The sequence below is a fragment of the Dreissena polymorpha genome, chromosome 13 (assembly GCF_020536995.1).
Source record: "Dreissena polymorpha isolate Duluth1 chromosome 13, UMN_Dpol_1.0, whole genome shotgun sequence".
NCBI classification, from domain to species: Eukaryota; Metazoa; Mollusca; class Bivalvia; order Myida; family Dreissenidae; genus Dreissena; species Dreissena polymorpha.
In genome coordinates, this window is record NC_068367.1 from 68,062,068 (window position 1) to 68,085,248 (window position 23,181).

General features: G+C 35.6%; 1 protein-coding gene and 1 pseudogene across 1 annotated transcript in view; both read right to left on the reverse strand.

Moving 5' to 3' along the window:
* LOC127854840 (putative sodium-coupled neutral amino acid transporter 11) overlaps positions 1-19,303 on the reverse strand; it is a 57,218-nt gene extending 37,915 nt beyond the window's left edge. Inside the window, exon 1 of the mRNA XM_052389905.1 lies at positions 19,188-19,303. Coding sequence (XP_052245865.1) covers positions 19,188-19,244 — 57 coding nt within the window. The 5' untranslated portion in view covers positions 19,245-19,303. The remainder of the gene's footprint in view (positions 1-19,187) is intronic.
* A 2,685-nt stretch (positions 19,304-21,988) lies between these two features.
* LOC127854736 (uncharacterized) lies at positions 21,989-22,893 on the reverse strand (annotated as a pseudogene).
* Positions 22,894-23,181: the final 288 nt, after the last annotated feature.

A 23,181-nucleotide genomic window follows, 5' to 3' on the forward strand; every position in this document is an offset into this window, starting at 1 on the left:
AACTTTAAGAGGGTATTCCAGGTTGATAGTTTGATCATATTTTTGAAATTCACTAAAACAACTGTAAAATTTGCTACCAAAGTATATACATTCCATCATATTGTCTAAATTAATTATACATTAACTAAAATTAACTGATAAATAATAAGAAAAATTCTTTTAAAAAGAGATTTGGCACATTTATGCATTTCATTTCATATTCTTATTTAAGTATTAGGTATTTTTAAAATAGTTAATGTCACAATAAATGTTTGACTGATCTCAACTAACCTCTATATTTTTTAAATGCATTTGCGTATTGTGACGTTTTTGATTAGCCTAAGCAGTCCACTCAGGGACAAAACTTTTAGACTTCACTTGATTTTCTCTCAGAAGAGACTCCCTTTAAACGAAAAATACCCTAAAAGTGGAAAGTGTTGTTACAGATTCGCCTGTGCAGACTGCACAGGCGAATCTGTATGTAGGATGATTCTTTAAGCACATGCATTAAGCCCAGTTTTGCTAGAGCGAGGCTGGTTAAAACAATTATCTAGTTTAATTATCATTTTTAGCAGGATTGTTTAATATTATTCATCTTATGTTAAAAAATTACTTAAAATGCAATAGGTAAACTTTTTAGCTGTGACTTTTAGCTTAGAGCATTAGATTAACCTTATTTTGCCTTGTTGAATTATGTTAACCTTTATTTTCTTTGAGCCTTATGTTAGCCATTTTTACTTAGAGAATTATGTTAACCTTTTTTTTCTTCATGAGTAAAAGTCTGTCGCTTAGACCACTTGGCCATCCGTGCTGATACAATGAGCGAAGTATTTTATACTTTATATATGCAATCCTCATAGTATCCCAAAATATAACGAGAACAACAAAACTCTCCAAATTATTCAATCATATCGCATTGCAACGCTTTATAATTTTCAGGTTTTTAAATCGTCAAAAGATGCATATAATAGATATTTTAGAGGATGGTAAATGTTCATTATTACTGTTTCCTCACAAATATTAACTACAATAAAAATTTGCGAATCTGAAACAATTTTATTTAAATTTGTCAATTTACCAAAACGTGAAAATACCCTTTAACCTCAGTTCACAGTATGCATAGTATAAGAACAATTCTAACACGGCACACGACTTGTTTTCTAAAGACAAAGAAGGAAATCAAGTGTGGGTTATTCTGCAATAACTTATGGGCGGAGCTTAATGTTTCGAAAATAGTTCCAAATAAATAAAGAAGATATTGCAGTAAAATGCACGTGCTAAAACCCGCTCTTAAAGAAATGTAATAAATGTAGCATGTATATAAATGTAATGAAACAATAAATTGTATATCTGGTGATAAGTGGCATAACCACGTCTACAAAGAATGTTATTTGTTAGGAAACGTAATTCAGAAAACATTTATAGCATGTCAGCTTTTCAGTAGCATCAATAAACGAGACGTCATTAAGTTTCAACGATTGTTGTTTTCAATGAAAGTGACGTCATTTGCAAAATATTTATGAATGAAAATGACGTCATATGTTTGCACAATTCAATGACGTCAATAAATAGTGAACTTAGTACTAAGAAGGGCGGAGTATTGAAAAATATAGTTCACATCCTAAAGCTTGAACCAAATCAATCAGAATCGTGTTAGAATCGAAATAATATTTTTCTATGATTGTTTGTTGTCGAATAACCCACAGTAAGTTGTATAGATGCGTGTTATCAAATCACTCGTGCTTCGCACTCGTGTATTAATTCCTAGGCATCTATACTCCTTACTGTGGGTTATTCGACAACAAACCATGATAGAAAAATATTATTTCTTAAATAAAAAACTCATTATTATTCTCCCAGGTCAAAATGTGGGACATCCATGTGACCTGAAAACATCCATAAAATAATTCATGAACAAAACTATGTTCACTGTGCAGAAATAATCCATATTCAGAATAAAGAAGAAAGCAATGACATATACTACACTTGTGTCCAAAGAGCAGAAACATTCAGTTTCAAATGAAAAATCAGAATAATATCTCCATTGGTTCCAACAATTGAACCCAGCGTCCATGCATCCCAATTTCTGTCTATCTGCTGATGACAATCACCCAATCAATATGATGGAACAATAGAAATATTATGTACTGGTAATCAATCCAATCTCTCTGTGGTAATTTTCCAATGCAAGCTGTCGGGGATTGTGGCAATATTCGGCATACACAAAAGGCATTAATTGCGAATCACTGACTAGAGAATAGATATTAGGGACAATAAATCGTTTGAATCCTTTTTTCATTTGTCATATTTTGTTGATTGAGTAGTTAATGTTTTGTTTTTGTTGTTGTTTTTTACAGGGGGAGGGGGGAAGGATGCACCAGTACACTTTCGTGTCTTCAGATACATAACAATTTAACGAACATTAAAGCATATGTCTCCACAGTCTAATCTAAGGAAACACTTTACACACATGCATTAAGCCTTGTTTTCCCAAAATTATTAATGATTGTAATCTCAGTCAACATCATTCTTTAGCGAACTCCAGATATTGACTGACTCTGAGGCTGCAGAGAAATCATTTAAACCATTTATGCCTAGCGTCTAGAAAAAAGGCCTTGGCAAACAGCGTAGACTCAGATGAGACGCTGCATGATGCGGCGTCTCATGAGGGTCTGCGCTGTTTGCTTAAAGGAATTTCTGTTAGAAATATTCTAAATATAGAAATAAATATACTAGACATCCCTAATTTTGGAAATAAATTGATCCAATTTAGAAGGATGGGAGAGTCCACTTGGCATATATGGGTTAATGGAGCAGACATGTGATACTGGTAGGTACAATCCCAGTAGGCAATAAGTGGCATGCCTTTGGGGAAAGAAACAGACTCACTAATTGTATTGCCATGAACAATTTATCTGGCCATTTTACTTGATATCAGTCCAGAAAATTTAACCTAATATAAAGTACAAAAAAATAACTTTACCTTTATCCATAAATATATTATACATCTAATAACATATATAAAACAGTTGCTATTATGTTTTTTATATGTTTTTTCTTTAAAATATGAAATACTAGAAATGTTTTAAAGGACAAAGACGTCCCAAATTCACCTTTTTTTCTGAAAACTACGTATGTCAGAAAACACTAAACCAAAATATGGAATCTACAAGTTCACAAGCTGGTTATAATCCTAGTTTGTATAGTTTCAGCCCTGTTGCAGTAAAACATTTTGAGTGACTTGTAACACAAGTTAAACAAGAGCACCGCATAACGTGTGCAAACACTCCGCTGCGGATGCAGTTTTGAATAAATGAAAGCTTGACAAATGTCAAGGTTTTAGCATGACGTGGACGGCAGACAACGAACGGCAGATGCTGGACAGCGGACGACGAGCTGGCTATGACAATACCTCAGGTTTTCTCCGAAAACAGCCGAGCTAAAAATTTATTATTTTGCTAAAACAAGGGTCAAATATCCAAACCAAAATACCAGGGTGCAGGCTCAACAGGGTTTACAGGGGTTTACACACAGGCTGGAGAACTTTTATTTTGCAAGTATATCAATTTGTTGAAATACATTTGCATTAATCTTAAGTGCAAATGAGACAGCATTTCTTGCAGTTTGTGCCGATAACTTAAGATTTAAGAATAAATTCTTCAATATGTCTGCCAAAATTTCATGTTACATGCAGTATAACCATGTACATGAATGCTGAACATATCAATTTTTGGCCAAGAACACACTGTCAGGCTTATTAAATAAATTTATAATGATGTATTTCACATTTCCATTTTATGCACGAGTTAAAATTGTTAAGATTTTTTTTTAAATTTATTTAAAACAAAGCTTAACTTACTGGTGTATTTACATCCATTATAGTTTAATTGTGAACCCCACAACGTCACGTGATCTTAAATCCTGAATATGGATAACCTCTACTATGTGCTTAATAACCCCTTTGCCATGCTTATTTTATGTCTTTAATTGTCTTTATTAATTTGTAAGCTTACGGTTTAGATTAGTGCAAATCTCTCAGTTATTATTTTATTACTATTAGTTGCTTATCATTTTGCTTTAACTTTTGTTTTGTGTTGCTTATTTGGCTAGGCTGGACCTGGTTATTGCTCTACCTCATGTATATGTATACTACTATGACAATGTGCTTTAGGTTATGGACAAGAAGATTTTTGAAGTTTTCACAAAATAGACCTTATATAAGCATATGTTCAATAATAAGCCTCTTTGCCATGCTTTTTTATTATATTAAATTGTCTTAATTTATTTGTAGACCTAATGGTCTAGATTAGCACAAATCTTTTGTTTTATGTTGTATTCCTAGTCACTTGCTTTAGTGTGACAAATGCTTTGCTATTTATGCCATAATGTACTTTAGTATTATGTTTGTCTGAACCATGTTTAAATTACTTTACTGTCTCTCTTAACAGCTGCTTTTAATATGTTATTATTATACAATTGTTAATAATGTCGGTTCAAAAGCTAATTATAGCTTATGTTACATGTTTTGCACTCCGCACAGGCTAATCAGGGATGACACTTTCCGCTTCAATGGTATTTTTTGTTTAAAGGAAGTCCCTTTTTACCGAAAATCTACTTTAAGCTGAAAGTGTCGTCCCAGTTTAGCCTGTGCGGACTGCGTCCCTGATTAGCCTGTGCGGACTTCACAGGCTTATCTTGAACGACACTTTATGCACATGCATTAAGCCCAGTTTTCTCAGAACATGCTTCATATGTATTTACATGTATAAGTTTAATCCCTAGAGCACAAATAGTTTGTTAGTTACCTTCCTCACAAAAAAGTGGGACAGACAGATAGCCAGACAAGGGCAAATCAAATCTTCATGCGTCCCAAAGCCCCTAAATACAGTGGAAGCATAAGCACATGATACATGGATCACTATTATTTTGGTAATACCTTTTAACAAGTGAACATGTAAGCTAAACCAGTAGGAATGATGCAGCTTAACAAAACAGGATTCATTCCTGTTCAAATGTTCTAGATGTATGACAGATACATTTCTTATTTCAGGAGCAGTAACCTAATGCTATTTAATGAATTTTTTTGCAACAGTTACCTTTCTTAGAAAATGAAAATGTCAATCAACCCATAGTGATCTCCCCTAGAGGCTAGTTCATAATATTACAGTAAAAGGAGACAACTGTGTCAGTTGTGATGATCTCCATTTATGATGTTTCATCATTTGACAGGAAAATAATGCTTGCAGACACGGACAAGATTTTCGCACATCTGTCTATACAGATTTGAACTTATAACCGTTTAGCCGGGGGTCATTATTTATTGACCTCGCACTGAACTTGTAACATTTAAATGTACATTGAACATTTCCTCATAAAAATACAATAAAAGAACCAAGAAGACAAATATGCAGTGAAAGAGTACTGGCAGTTTACTCAGGAAATGCACTAGTTCCAAGTAAACATGAAATAAGATGGTGGATTTGCATAATTATTTTAGTTGAAAAAAGAAAGAAATATATTAAAAGTTGCTTTAAAAAAGTTATTAGCAAATAGCTGATGAACACCAGGATGGCTGTCTGTGATGTTGAGGTTTAAAATTGAAGCCAAAGCCTTAAATATGATTCTAAAATAACATACTAATTGCTCGAATGGACTCTTTATTTCAATTACTGGCCAGGCTGCCGTATAGTTAAATGTCGTGATTTTTGTAAAAGATTTCAAATCCCAATGCAGGGAAAGTCAAAATATGTCATACTTATGGCTTTTTCTTGATAAAATATTTTTGTGACAGTTTGTAGTTTCTTTTAAAGAGTATTTTGAAACACACACAAATACTTACAGGAAAACATCAGGACATGAATTCCTCAATGCAGCAGGCAAGGGAATACAAATTTGATTCTCAGGCCTGATCTGACACACAAACAACATCAAGACAAACACGCATATTAAAGGAGCATATTGTATGCTAATATGGCATTATAAGAGTGTTGCTCTGGGAAAACTGGGCTAAATACATGTGCATAAGGTGTCATGTCAGATATGCCTGTGAGGTCCACACAGGCTAATAAGGGATGATGCTTTCCGCTTTAATGGATTAAAAAACAAGCGATGTGTTTGTGAAACACTATGTCCCCATATATATGACCTTTGACCTTGAAGGATGACCTTGACATTGACCTTTCAACACTCAAAATGTGCAGCTCCATGAGATACACATGCATGTCAAATATCAAGTTGCTAGCTTCAATATTGCAAAAGTGACATTAAATGAGCGATTTTGACCCATATATTTGACCATTGACCTTGAAGGATGAACTTGACCTTTCACCACTCAAAATGTGCAGCTCCATGAGATACACATGCATGCCAAATATCAAGTTGCTCTCTTCAATATTGCAAACGTTATGGCAAATGTTAAAGTTGGGGCAAAAAAACCAACCAACCAACAAACAAACCAACAGACAGGGCAAAAACAATATGTCCCCCACTATAGTGGTGGGGGACATAAAAAAAGAATTTAGTCCCTCCTTAACAAAAATCCAGTCTAGGTGCAAAGTGTTATCCCTGATAAGCATGTTAAGTCTGCACTGGCTTATCTGATATGACACTGAACATACATGCCTTATGCACATTTTTCCCAAATTGAGGCCCATATATTCAAAAGACAGATAATTTTTTTGTTAGTATTTATTTACGATTGCTTCACGCACAGGCTTTGTTGTTATAAATGCAGTATAATATTAACAAGTATCAAAAGTGATACCCATTTTATTTGACGGGGAAAATAAAACATAGTAGTACAATTTTTATGAATGAATAATGTACAGCAAGGATGGCTATTAATGCATGCCAACTATTAATCTTGGTGGCACGTGCAAGTTTCAATCCAACAGAGTCTATAAAAAATGTTTATTTTTGTATGATTGGTTATTTTCAACAATTTTTGAAATAAATAATTTCTTCAAAATAAATATGTAACAAGACTATTGCCAAGCAATAGTTGTCCCCTACCGGCTTCCTAATTGTCAGATTTTTTTGATTTTTTTTTTCATATTTGTTGCCATAGCAACCAGAATTATTGACTTAGGAACAATATGAAATGACATGCATAATGTCCATATTGCCATCTATCCATGTTTCAAGTTTCATGAAAAAATATGACAAATTTTTTAGTTATCGCAGGATCCAGAATAGTGTGACAGACAGACAGACAGACAGACAGACAGACAGACAGACAAGACAGACAGACAGACAGACAGACAGACAGACAGACAGACAGACAGACAGACAGACAGACAGACAGACAGACAGACAGACAGACAGACAGACAGACAGACAGACAGACAGACAGACAGACAGACAGACAGACAGACAGACAGACAGACAGACAGACAGACAGACAGACAGACAGACAGACAGACAGACAGACAGACAGACAGACAGACAGACAGACAGACAGACAGACAGACAGACAGACAGACAGACAGACAGGACAGACAGACAGACAGACAGACAGACAGACAGACAGACAGACAGACAGACAGACAGACAGACAGACAGACAGACAGACACAGACAGACAGACAGACAGACAGACAGACAGACAGACAGACAGACAGACAGACAGACAGAGCGCAAACCATAAGTCCCCTCCAGTGAAACCGTTAGGAAACAAAAAACAGTATGCAGTATTGTTTCTTTGTTTTGGGGGAATGCCAACTTAACATAAAACTATTGATTTGGTTATTGACTTGATTGGGGTTTTTTTCAGTGAATTCACATCTATTCCTAAAGGCATAAACTTTTACAGAAAACTGAGCCTACATCGGAAATGTTATCTGATTGTGTGGAATTGTATAAAACAGGTGACTTTCCCAGACCTAATCCTTTGTCAATGAAGTGATTGATTGCAATGCACTTGAGCACAATCACTTAATGAAGAAATGTAGTGGATTACTATACAAAATTGTTTCTAACAAATGCCCTATCCTTGTGTAATAAATGTTGAGATTAAAAAAAAAAAATTGTTGGAACCCTTCAATTGGGAATGTTTATGTCCCATTTGGGTAAATATACTGGTATACTTTTTTCCATTTGTAATGGGGCCGAATACAGGCCCCAAATTTGAAAAAAAAAATGTATAAAGTTGTATCACTCCGGCTGTTTTATTTCTTGAGTAATGCACGCATCACAAAAAATCTGACGGATGGACTGAAGGACAGACAAGGGCAAATCCATATGCCCCTTATCTAAAAAATTGAGACTTAAAAACTGAGAAAATATAACTGCTATGTCATAAATATGACATTGGTTCGACTTTCAAACAAATTGGAATAGTGTCAGTGCATCTATAATTGGAGGTAATGTAATCTTAGTCTATTTATGTACAAACGTCCTGTCTCTACACATTAGTTCCATACAGTAGATAGCTATTTTCAGACCTAATGACTCTTGTACCTTGCCATTCTCATTCCTAATTGCCTTTCATTAACCAAATGCTGCTGTAGAGTGTTTTGTATCCTGCTGTAGTGTTTTGTATCCTGATGTAGGGTGTCTTTTATCCTGCCATTAATCATAATTGATGTACTTACTAATAGTCAAACCAGTGATGGAAGTATTGATGCATCCAAATAATTATTGTAAAATCTTATGTATTTGATAGCATGAAATTTCGTGTTTGTTTTTTTAAAGACATCTTCGTGGACACACACATTTGTGGATTTGTGATTTTGGAAAAAATAAAAGGACTTAACCCTTTACCACTAAGATACGTATTTTTAAGCATTTGTAGTCCCTTAAAAAGTTACATTTTATTTAAGACCTTTTTGTATAGATTAAAGTTTCAAAGGCTTTATTTCCAACCCTTAGATACTGATGAGCATCAAACAGCATAAAACCTGAACAGACTGTGAGTTTCTCACAGGCTGTTCTGGTTTTATGCTGTTTGCACATGGCCATTTTCACTTTGCTTTTGAGTGGTAAAGGGTTAATGCATGTGTCCTTTTCTGAAGTGATTGTATTAAATTCTCGGATAACCTAACACCAAAGATCAATGAAAACTAGAGCTTTGTCACAGTCATGACGAATACCCCCACATGCCGTATTGACACAGAATATTTTGCATGTTGTCTTCACACAAAACAGCGGAAACCATGCTCAATGTTTATAACACACTAAGTGACCCCATGACCTAGTTTTTGGCCCAGCATGGCCCATGTTCAAACTTGGCATAGAGATCATCTTGATAAAACTTCTGACAAAGTTTGGAGAAGATTTTGGATGAAAACTACTTGAAATTAGAGAGCGGACAACATGCTGATTGTTTAAAATTCACTAAGTGACGCTGTGACCTAGTTTTTGACCCGGCATGGCCCATATTCGAACTTGACCTACACATCATCTAGATACAACTTCTGACCAAGTGTGGTGAAGATCAGAAAAAAACTACTTGAATTAGAGAGCGGACACCATGCTCAATGTTTAAAACGCACTAAGTGACCCCGTGACCTAGTTTTTGACCCGGCATGGCCCATGTTCAAACTTGGCCTAGACATCATCTAGATACAATTTCTGACCAAGTTTGGTGAAGCACAGATGAAAACTACTTGAATTAGAGAGCGGACACCATGCTCAATGTTTAAAAACGCACTAAGTGACCCCGTGACCTAGTTTTTGATCCCACATGAACCATATTCAATCTTGACCTAGACATCATTTAGATACAACATCTGACCAAGTTTGGTGAAGATCGGAAAAAAAAAACTTGAATTAGAGAGTGGACACTAAATACGGACCCACTAACAGACAGACAAGTTCACTCCTATATACCCCCCTAAACTTCTTTTGTGAGGGTATAATTAATGTGCTATGTATAATTATGATTTTACAGTATTCTATATCATCATATAAATCATGATTCAGTAACATTTCTTTTGAATATAATATAATGAATACAAGATAAGTATTGATGCAAAGCATCAAAGGGCGTCGGGAATTTCAGTGTAAAAGGCACTCAATGAAGTTACATGGAACGATTTTTTTCTGCTGTAAATATTAATATATTGATCGATTATTTTAAACAAAATAGAAAAAGATACTGGTATAACCATCATCTATGATTTTGTGTTATAACCCCCAAATAACCATTATCTATGATTTTGTGTTGTAACTCCCAAAAATTTCATAGTTCATTTTATTTACATTGGCTTTCTTTTTTTTACTGGTATCCGTGTGCAGTTTTCATTAATGGAACAGAACTGTGTAGGTTTTAAAAAATCTGCTTCATCTTGTAAGCGTAATTTCATTTTTTTCTCAACTTCAAGGGGAGATGATTCTGAACTTATTCTTACGTTGCTCATTTACGATAGGGTTTGAGTACTCATTGATATGAAAACACTGTAAAAGTTTGAAAAAAAATTGAATGAAAACTGTAAATTGTATAAAGAAGCTGCATTTCACAATACTTTGAAATTCAGTAAAAGAACATAATAGATTTATTGCTCTGATATTCATCATTTTCAATAGGGTTCGAGTAATACTGATATAAAAACACTTAACAAGTTTGGAAAGATTCAGACAAAAGTTGTGAAATCTTTTAAACAAGTGGAAATTGTTTATTTTGTTAAATTTAATAGAAAAAAAAATCTGGACTTATTGTCCCGATGTTTCTCGTTTTAAATGAGGTAAAAATGCTCATTGATATGAAGACACTGTAAGTTTGGAAAGAATCTGATGAAAAATGTTGACATAATCACCTAACCAAGCAGTTTTTCACTTTTATTTTTAAATTCAAAGAGACATAATTCTGGACTTATGGTCCGATATTGCTCTTATAGAGTTTGGGTTGGGTCTTCATTGATAAAAAAAGCCTGTGAAAGTTTTGGGAACAATCGGATGAATATTTTGGACTTCGAACAAGGATTTCAAAATTTCTCAAATTCTAAGGAAGATAACTATGGACGTAATGGTCGGATAATGCTAAAGGGCCCATACCACCTGGATAGTAATACGTGTCACGCTTTGCGCTCTATATGAGCTACTTAAAAAAAACTCCGAGGAATGCTTGACTCTAGGGAAACGGGTTACTGGGACACAGCTCCTCCTTGATAAGCGGCTGCTTCCTTTATCGCAATTCAACAATACGTGCCCCGCTTCGCGCACTATATGTGGTGGGATAGGCCTATGATAGACAACCATAAAAATACATGGATAATAGATATGTTGTTTGCATTTATTTGTTAATATAAAAACACGTGTATTTTTTATAAGATATTTAAGTGATGTAAGAAATTTTAATTAACGTTGTCACCACGTTGCATCCATTAATTTAAATAAAAATGTCAAATTGTAGTAAAATGGATTTTAAAATGTCTACATAAAATAAAGCTTTATTATATTTATTAACCTTACTGAAAAAATTGTCAGCCGCCGAATTGTTCCGTTCGTGCCGGAACCCGGGATTGAACCGGGGGCCTTTAGATGACTGTTGCATAAACAACTTCAGTCTAACGCTCTCCCAACTGAACTATTTCGGCTGACATTCACTTATGTACTGCTATTTGGTGAAGTTGTGTATAGCGATCTTTATTATATGTCTATTAATAAACTAATACATTGTACATTTTCGTACCACTACGCCTTCCAATAAACTTGCTTGCGCAATAGGTCGTCAAATATCGTACTACATTGATTCTCCACTAAATAAGCAAATTAGAAAAAACACAAAATAAATATATTTTGATTATGTTTTGTTTTTATACAAAACATCATTTGTTTTTATACAAAACCAGAAAGTTTCGCGCATTTTCCCAGTCCCTGTGATCTTTCCCCTGTGATCAGTTGTGGATCAGTTATTAATTAAAACAATTAGCTTTGCATTATTGGCAATAAATGTTGTAATAAATGTAATAGGCACAAATGCAGTACTTATTTACACTAATTTACACAAAAAATAACCACTATGCAAGATCTTCTTAAAACAAAAATATATACATTGATCCATAATATAACTTCTCAAAGCCCAAACTAAGGTCAAATTCTCAGTTAAATGTCTCTTGCAATGATGTGTCAATTACTCCATCAAGTTCTGTTAAGTACCTAGGTGCTGTATTGGACCAGTTCCTGTCTGGTAAAACAATTGCTAGATCAATTATTACAAAGGCAAACTCAAGGTTAAAGTTCCTATACAGAAATAGTAAGTTCTTAACATTGCACACCAGAAAACTCCTTGTCATGTCTCTTATACAGTGCCACTTTGACTATGCCTGCTCTTTTTGGTACCCTGGTCTTATTCAGTCACTTAAAAATAGGCTTCAAACTTCACAAAACAAGATGATTAGGTTTGTTCTGAATATGGATAACAGATCACATGTTGGTCAAGAACAGTTTTCACATTTAGGTTGGCTGCCTGTTTCAAAAAGAGTAGAACAGATCATACTTTGTCATGTACATAAGATTAAAAATGGCCTTGCACCAGAGTATATGGGTGAGAATTTTAAGCCAGTGTCTGGCGTACATAATCGTTGTACTAGGTCTAATATGGTAGCTCAGCCAGAATCTGATCATTTTGCTGAAAATTTTACATTTGAAGACTCTGGTCGTTTTTCCAAACCAAGAGTAGGAAGTTTTGGTTCTAAAACATTAACATATAATGGTATCTGTTTATGGAACAATCTTCCTCAAAACATCAGGGATGTACCTAAACCTAACAATTTCAAGGGTGCCATCAAGAAACAGTTTTTAGAGTCTTTATAGCTTTTTATAGTATAATTTTTATTATGAATTTTATGTTCTGTTAAAATACTGTGATACATTTTTAAGTCTTATGATCAATAAGATGCAAGGATCTCATAATTATTCTTTAACTTGTTGTATGCTACAAAGTGTGTTTATTAACTACCTATGCAGTGTGTAACTTTCTTATGCAACTTCTGTGATAATAATGAACATGTGATTATATTTATTCATTCTTAATCAGTAATATACTTTATTAAACAGTACATATTTGATACATATACATTATTAAAATCTAATACATGACTGTTTCATGGTTACTGCCACCAATAACAAGGACCACAATGGAAATAAGTGAAAATCATTTTTCTCTTTTTTGTGTTATCCTTGGTATTGTGTGTGCATTCCATGGTTTGCTATGTATATTGCTGTGATAATATATTTTATATTGTCTGCATTATGTAGTAACTATGTAATGTTCATATGTTTACCAAATAAAATCAATCAATCAATTCTCCTCCCATAAGCGAAAACAAGAGGGCCAAGATGGCCCTAGTTAGCTCACCTGAGAGGAGTCAGTTCATTCAATCTTTACCAAACATCAAACTTGCCCTAGATATTGTCCAGACAAACATCCTGGTCAAGTTTCATCATTATTGAACCAAAACTCTGGCATATGGAGTGATTTTGTTTTTGTAAGCTTTGACCTGGTGGCCTATATTTTGAGTTGACCCCCCTTACCAAACATCAAACTTTGCTTACAAAAATAAATATTATGACCAAGGTTCATAAAATCTGAAACAAAATTGTGACCTCTAGAGTGTTTACAAGGATTTTGTATAATATAATGAAAATTTGGACAATCTAACGGCAATAATTATGACATTAATTATGTGATATATATAAAACCAATCTTTTCACCAAGTTTTATGATGATTGGGAAAAAAATGTGACTTCTAGAGTGTTCACAAGCTTTTATATAAATATAAAAAAACTGCCCCCCCCCCCCCCCCCCCTCCGCCGGCCATGTTATTCAACTGACCGGAACCTTTTTCAAACTCAACTCTCATATCAAAGAAACAAATTTTCTGACCAAATTTCATGAAAATTGGGCCAAAAATGTGAGTGTTCACATGTTTTCACTATATAGAGAAAAATGCCCCGCCCACTGGCAGCCATGTTTTTTCACCGATCTGGACCATTTTCAAACTCGTCCGAGATATCAATAAAACCAATGTTTTAACCAACTTTCATGATGATTGGGCAAAAATTGTGACTTCTTTTGAACCACTTTTGAACTCAACCACCATATTATTAAGACCACCCCAGGAAACCTGATACCTTGCGGGTAGTGTAATACCATAGGGGACAGTGCTGTGCATTTTGGCATGAACTTACATAGGGTAAGTAAATTGGAAAAAATAAATTTGTCAAAGTCCAATTTGAAACAACTGTGTATTAACATTGATAACAAAGGTATTGGCCTACATGTAGAAAAAAGCCTTACAAATTTTCTTTAAAAATAGGCGAAATGTGGCTCCCTGAAGTAGAAGATAGTGCAAAACGGGCCATGTTCAGGCATTTAGGGGAGAAAAAACTGCTTAAATTTTCAAGCCGCTACAATAATTAAAGAGTTTATACAAACTTTCACATGTCTGCCATAACCTCTCAGCAGGGTTTCTCCAGAAAACTATTTATTATGGAGAAATTTGCGTTTTTAATGACCATGTTGTGAAAACATTGATACCATCTGGGGAAGACCAGGAAACCATATGTGGGCAGTGACTTTATAATTCTTTTTCAGCCATTTTGTTGCAATTTATTTGCTTTGTAGAGGCCTACAGTAAGTGTATGTGGGCACATATGCATTCAATTGTACTTTTAATGCCTTATATATGATCAATAGTTCCTTTACAACATTCTCGAGTTTTATTTCTTTTTACCAACACTATTTTGGAAAATATTAAGAAAGACCTGACTGCTTTGTCACATATATTAATTGGTTAGGTACATAAAAATGATGTCTTAATAATTGTATATGGGGTTTTTATGTAAAATATTTATGTGGCGTGTTCTGAGACTTTTAGTGCTAATTCGGCAAGTGTCATAATGGGCATTTGAAATGAAGTCGCTAAACTTGCTCTTAATTTTGTTTAGATTGCCTTAAGTTTTCTGTGATTTTACTGTTAAGCGTATTTAAGTAACATTAAAATCGGCACATACTGGCCTTGGAAAGAATTGTCTTTTAAACAAAATAATAGTTGATATTGACCTTTTAATTTCAAAGATCTGACTTGTTACTCCCGTTTTAACGAATTTGGCCATTGCTAGTTTATAGCCGCAAACAAGACTTCAACACATGAGGTTGATACCGATTTTATACATTTAACAACACAAAGTACAGTTGATTAAAAGAATAACACCTTGTTCACAGACAAGTTTAATCATTGTTATGAATTCTTGAAGGATATTTGCTGGAAAACTTTACAGATAAGTTATTAAATGATTAAACTTTTAGTCATGTGTTAAAACATAATGTTTTTGTTATTTTAAGTGTTTAAATTTTAACGTAATTCCCTATGTGTTCGATAACTGGCTCGTCCACCATATTGTTAATAATAACCACAAGGGGAGTTAGACAGTATAGAGATAGATAGATATCTGACCTTCCTGAGAAGAAGTTTGATAAATACCACACCGCCAGAAAACACGAAGCATGTTTGCTAAATGCATGTGATATATTAAGAGGATGAAATGGAACACAGTGCAAAAGCAACTTTTCCTGTCTATCACACTTGCAGAATGTAATAATGCAAGTTGCCAACCAAAATGGGACTAATACAAGCTCTTATTACAGCTAGTTGCTGTAACAAATTTACAATCACAAGAAGTCTTTGATTTTGTGCAATGACAATGATAGATTTGAGAGTAACAATAGCTCTCATGTTGATATAATATGTTTTAATGTTGAAGACATTTTACCTATACTCACTTTATTACAGTATGCATTTTTAATAATTTATATTCCATACCACCTGTGATCATAACGGTATGTGTTGCGCAAAATTCATTGATGCATCTACATATGAGGTTTTTAGAACCCAGGAAGGGCCAATGTAATGTTTCTTTATCAGAGAACACAGTGACCTTTGACCTAATGACCAAATAATGGAGTGTGATAATGTAAAACTCATTTAGGTCAGGTGTATCTACATAGGAAGTCTGAAGATTGCAGATGGAAGCATTTTTGTTCTGAAGACAACAGTAAAGTTTTCTATAAGAGGTTGAAGTGACATTGGCATTTGACCTTGTGATCTAACACTGGATTTGACCTGTAAAACTAAATGAGGTGCATCAATATAGGAATTTTGAAGGCTGTAGGTGGAAGCACTTCCATTATACAGTCTATGATAAAGTTTTCTATAAGAGATTTAAGTGACCTTGACCTATGACCTAGTGACCTAAAAGACAGTGGGGTGTATATATAAAACTAATAAGGTTGCATCAACATATGAAGTTTGAATGTTGTATGTTCATTTGTTCAAAATTTATTTCATAAAAATAAATCGGGCGGACAAACGGACAATAAATCAGGAAGGACGTAACATACTGGGACAGGGACGGTCGGGACAAACTGATTCCTATATAGCTATATAGCCCCCCAAACAGACTTTGTGGCGGTATAATAATGTGTGTGGGGGGGGGGGGGGGAGGCAACACTAGCATTGTGATAGCTTTTTACATATCTAAAGTGGACATTGAATAACCACATTATATATAAGACAAAGGATTCACATCTTTGAAATGATGTTGGATGAAAGCCAAATAATATGATAAATTTCATTTTTGATTGATTTAATAAGAAAATTCTATCAACTTGACCATTATATTGTTTCATGATCCTAGGCGTAAGCTTTCTTGAGTTATCATCCAAAACCATTTTACTGTGTCAAGTAACCGTGACCTTGACCTAGTGACCTGAAAGTCAATACGGGTCATCTGCAAGTCATGATCAATGTACCTATCAAGTTTCATGATCCTAGGCATAGGCCTTCTTGAAATATCATCTGGAAACCATATGTCTAAGTTGAAACACCGTGACCTTGACCTTTGACCTAGTGACCTGAAAATCAATAGGAATCATCTGCGAGTCATGATCAATGTTCCTATGAAGTTTCATCATCCTAGGCATAAGCGTTCTTGAGTTAAACAATTTTACTATTTAGGGTCACCTCAATGTACCTATGAAGTTTCATGATCCTAGGCGTAAGCGTTCTTGAGTTATCATCAGGAAACCATTTTTCTAAGTTGAGTCACCGTGACCTTGACCTTTGACCTAGTGACCTGAAAATCAATAGGGGTCATCTGCAAGTCATGATCAATATACCTATGAAGTTTCATGATCCTAAGCATAAGCGTTCTTGAGTTATCATCCGGAAACCATTTTACTATTTCGGGTCACCTTGACCTTTGACCTAGTGACCTGAAAATCAATAGGGGTCATCTGCAAGTCATGATCAATGTACCTATGAACTTTCATGATCTTAGGCATAAGCATTTTTGAGCTTTCATCTGGAAACCATTTTACTATTTCGGGCCATGTTTTTTCACCGATCCAAACCATTGTCGAACTCGTCCCAGATATCAATAAAACGAATGTTTTGACCAACTTTCATGATGATTGGGCAAAAATTGTGACTTCTAGAGTGTTTACAAGGTTTCTCTATAGCCAAATAGGGAAAACTGCCACTATATACATATAAAGAAAAATGGCTCGCCAACTGGCGGCCATGTTTTTTCACCGATCTGGACCATTTTCGAACTCAGATATCACTAAAACCAATGTTTTGACCAACTTTCATGACGATTGGACAAAAATTGTGACTTTTAGAGTGTTTACAAGGTTTCTCTCTAGCCAAATAGGGAAAACTGCCACTACATGTATATACATATAGAGAAAAATGCCCTGCCCACTGGCGGCCATGTTTTTTCACCGATCTGGACCATTTTCGAACTCGTCCGAGATATCAATTGAATCAATGTTTTGACCACCTTTCATGATGATTGGGCAAAAATTGTGACTTCTACAGTGTTTACAAGGTTTCTCTATAGCCAAATAAGGAAAACTGCCCCGCCCACTGGCGGCCATGTTTTTCAACAGTCCGGAACCACTTTTGAACTCAATCAAGATATCATTAAGACAAACATTTTGACAAAGTTACATGAAGATTGAACATAAAATGTGACATCTACAGTGTTTACAAGGTTTTTCTTTTTTTTGACCTAGTGACCTAGTTTTTGACCCGGCACAACCCAGTTTCGAACTCGGCCGAGATTTTATTGGGGCAAAGCTTCTGACCAAGTTTCATGAAGATGGGACAACAAATGTGGCCTCTAGAGTGTTTACGAGCAAATGTTAACGGACGAACGGACGACGGACAAAGACCGGTCAAAAAAGCTCACCTGAGCAAACAGGTGAGCTAAAAAAATGCATTACATACTAGTTGCCGCCCTCCAGGGCGACGCCAATAATTTATGAATATATTGTACATAAATTGCTAAATTGCAATACCAGTAATTGTAAAACAGATCATATTGATTTTGAAAAAAACATCCCACCCCCCACTACAAACAAAGCTTTCTAAATAGTTGTTTCATAAAATAATTAAAAACCTTGATAAGGACGGTATTCAGTTTAAAAGAATGTTAAATTGGTGAGCATTATAATGTTTATACTGGCTGAATAGTGCTTTTGTTCCATAATCATAAACTTTATCAACTTATTAACAAGCTTTTTAAGTTATAAAAAATACATGAACTATTCAGACCTTTTAACAGGCGTTATCAACGATATTTTGTCACTCATATCTATATTTTTATCTCTAAGGGATAGGTCCCAATTTTGGGTGGAAATATGGTATTTTTGGCATTTTAGCAATGGAGGGAATTCATGGTAAAGTAATGACAAATATCAGTTTATATGCTTTGAAAAGATTTTTTCTAAGGATCATACAATGTATAATATCCCATACAATGGACTGAAACAAATCAGCGATTTTTTGAGCCCAATAGGGAAAAGTACCTGTACCAGCCCCATTGGAAAAATGTGTGCGAAAAACCCTGACATTTGGAAAATTAGTGAAGTGAAGTCTTTATATTTTGAAATTGGTGTATTTGATTCTTTGCTACTGAATACTTTAAAATTGATAAATTAGTGATGTCAAGTTGTCAATATTATATTAACTTGGGTTCAATCCATAGATCTGAATAGAGAAACTACCTAAATGTTGCATTTTATTAATAAAAAATGTTCCAAAATTAACAAAACATTGGGGGGTGAACCTTGAATTGGGAATTTATTTTGACAGAAATTGGAAAATTGTAGTTTTTTCCTTATTGGGAAAGTGCTGTTTTCTGGTTCTTTATAAAAAAGGAAAAAAAATCACTGAAAATAGAAGGAAAGAATACCTGACTCACCTGGCTCCTAAACAGCTCATATTTGCTGTGGCCATGAATGTCAGACCCTGCTGCCATGGTTACGCACTGCTTCCTGCTATTGCATTAATGGTTGTCATGGGAACTGAACACTTCTGAAATGACAAGCAAACAGGAATAAGTCTTAGAGCAAAAGTGTGTAAAAATAAGAACTGTTGTAAACATAAGCAAGTAATTACAGGTAGATCAGAAGATTTTGACCAAAAGCCAAATAAAAGATAATGCTCCAAAAATTTACTTTCCTTACAAATAACGCTTATTTTGTTACCTAGACCATTCAGCAACAATACTGTGATGCAATCTGATTAGCTAATATGTTATCTATTATCACAATATTCAGAACTGTTGACATTGTTGTTATTTGAATATGAGAGCGTCATGTGGTAGTTCATTTGAGACCATTGAATATCCTCGGAAAATCCAGCCCACATCAAGGCCGAAGTTTAAAGCATTTAGAATCGGGCCAGCGTTAAAATATGACCTATATTGAGATACAAACACAGACCTGGTGAAAGTCGGTTGGACATTTTGGACAAACATTTAAAAAGGCTTACAGTGAAATCAGGATTGTCAGATTTACTCGCCCGTAATTTTTGCTTCAAAAGATTGTAACCCTAATTCTAGTTTTCAAAACAATATTATTTTGTTGTTACCTGTAAATTATATTTCCAGAAATAAAAAGATCATAGTTTTCAAACAACCAACTGTTATACACTGCAGAATCAATAAATTCCGAGTTTGTTTCAAAATATTAATGGAACCTCTTGTGTTTTCACCGAAAGATATCATACTTAACTATTGATTCATGAAAGAAGTCAGAGATACATGAATTTACGTTATGTTGCACACATGTCACAAATGCGATTTCGAGATGGCGGACAATAAAAAGCAATAAAGATGATCATCGACAATGACAAATAACAAACCAATTAACGCTGGACATCATTATAATTACATGTAGTATGGATTAATGAAAAGCATGTGTCATTCAATGAGGAGAAAAAGTTTTAGATACAAATTACACACTTTTATTAGAAATTTGTGTATTTAATGTCACAGACAAGTGTTTGTAAATTGGTGTTCAATTTTAGTCTACTCGTGAACAAAAATACACTAACAGGATTATTGTTCGAAATGGAAAAAGACAAACATGGTTTGATTTATAATGTTAGTGCATCTGTGTATAATCAGAATCATGTGCATACATGTATTATGCTTTATTATGATATGTCTTTCTATACAATGTAATGGCATGTGAGTGAAATGGACAATAACTAAAGGTGAACATATTAAATATATTAATTAATCTTAGATAAATACATCAATAACACCCAAATATGTATCTATATAGGTTTAAATATTTCCCCAAACTGAAACTAATATGCTTCATTGATGGTTAGCTCACACCAAGGGCAAACACCGTGCTTTAAATCAGCAAGCAAAGCGCCATGATTTTTGTTAACTTTTCCAAAAATATCACGATCTCTTACACTCTGATAAGCTCTGATACGAATTAGTTGCCGCTTTGGGGACGAAATATTTCCCGACTTGTTACGATTCCGCACGCTTTGATCCAGCTTTGATCAGGCTTTGTTGCGCTTGGAATCACGCTTTGATAAGCTTTATTATGCTTAATTACGCTTTGATGCGATTATAACGATTAAAACAGGCTCTGATACGACTATCAAGCTCTATTGTGCATTTTACGCTCTGTTGCGTATTGGAAAATGTCGAGATCGCCAATGTTTATGCCGCTTTTGATCCAGAGCCTATATGAAGATGCAGCAGATCATCAAAATCATTGCATCTTTGACTCCAGAACAAGATGACAGAACAACAAGATACAGAAGTTCCACATGTACCAGAGCATGATCTATCTGAAGAAGACATGACGTTTGTCTCTCTGTTGTATAACTATATCCTAGCCCTTGAGGCGGATGAGAGGGGGGAAGAATAGCAAGACAAGGGGAGGTTTGACCTATCAGCAGGAGGGAGAAGACCATTAATCAGAAGCTGCTGGACCAGGCCATGGCTCACTGAAGAAAGAAGACAGCAATATGGTCATTACACTAGCCTCCTGGACACACAGCTCAAATGAGAAGACCCTGCTGCCTTCAGAAACTTCACCAGATTAAACCCTGAGGTGTTTGATGATATCCTTGAAATAGAGACACCAATCATCCAGAAGTAGCAGACTAACTACAGGCATCCCCTGTCCGCTAACCTCAAGCTGGCAATCAGCTTGAGACATCTGGCCACTGGGGACAACTACAGGTTACTGGCATATTCAGATTCAGATGTGGGATCTCCACATTATCAGAGCTGATTCCAGAAGTGTGCACGGCATGCACCTACCACCCCTGAAGCATGGAGACACCTTGCCTAGCAGTTTGAACAGATGTGGAATGTCCCCCATGCAGTTGGTACCTTGGATGGAAAACACATAGCCATCAAGAAGCCAGCAAACACAGAAGTCTCTACCACAACTACAAGGGGTTCTTCTCCATACGAATGCTTGCCCTTGTAGATGCAGAATACAAGTTCATCTGGATTGCGCTAGGAGGTAAATGACACATGTCTGACTCCCAGATATTCATAGACTCTGAGCTCTTTGAATGCGTAGAAGATGGGTCCATAAGGCTGCCCCAATAATATCCATTCTCTAGGGAAACTGAGCCAGATATTCAATACGTCATCCTTGGTGATGATGCTTTTGCCTTGAAGAGCTACATGATGAAGCCATACAGTAGAAGAGGGATGACAGATGAGCATAGAATATGCAACTACAGGATCTCAAGGGGTAGAAGAGTGGTGGAGAATGCCTTGGGCATTCTGGCCAACAGGTTCAGGTGCCTGCTGGGGGAACAATGGAACAGAAGGTAGAGAACGTCAGAAATTAGGTTGAAACTGCTGTGGTGTTGCACAACCTGTTGAGGCATAGGGTGGTGATGGCACCATCTTTCTTTCCAGACATAAAGTCCATCAGACTTTGCTTCAAGTCAACACTCTCTGTGGACAGTCTATGAGAAGGGGGCTCTGTAGACTGGGACTCTGACCCAGAGTCTGACTGGATGATGACTGCTGTTGTTTCTCTACCTCTACCACATATGCTCACCATGTTTCTGTGTTCCACACTGTGTGGTCTCGATGTGGTTTTTGAGGAAGGAGAACCTCTCCCATACCAATTTGTCCATGGCAGACAGGTCCTTGACTGTCTCAGTACCCTCACACGACTTCCCCACAGTCCTCTTGAGGCGTCTCATCTGGGTACGGTTTGACTTGTAAAAGGTTTTAAGGGCTGCCACCTCAACACCCATGTCAGCAGCTTTGTCCTCCCATAGCTTCTCTTTGTTTTGCGGGTCGTTATAGTCTGTCATTCTCTTTGAGTAGATGGAGGGATTGTCTTTTAGACAGTCAATAATCTCTTCTTTTTGCGCTTCTGTTAGTGTTGCATAGTAGTAGGGTTTGTTTGTACACTTTTTGCTGGCGGCTGCTGCTGGAACTGGTGTGATGACTGGGAGATGATCCCCTGCAGGGTGTCAGGCTGTGGCTGCTCTGGCTCTGGAACCAGCATGGCTTCATCTTCTGCCTGCTGTGGTGTTGGAGACCTCGGCCTTTCAGCCACCTGGCCTATGCCTGTCCCTCTCCGGCTCTTTTTTGCTGCACCTCTACCTCTCTTGGGTCCCATTTTTGTGTTTTTTAGTAGTTTTTCAGGTTCAGGATAGTTCTTCTTCGTTTGGAAACAATGCAATAAGTGGTACTCAAGTGCTATCTATAGGGATGACTACAGAGCGTGGGTATTGTAGGAGATCATGAAAGAGCGTGAGGAAGCTTGCCAAGTGTAACAAAGTCTAACAAATCGTGTCAATTCTTGATCAAAGCATTTCATTTCGTGGGAAAGCTGGAGAGTCCTTCATGAAAACGTAACAAAGCGTAATAAAGCATGTCAGACCTCGTGTCAGATCTTCATGCCAGA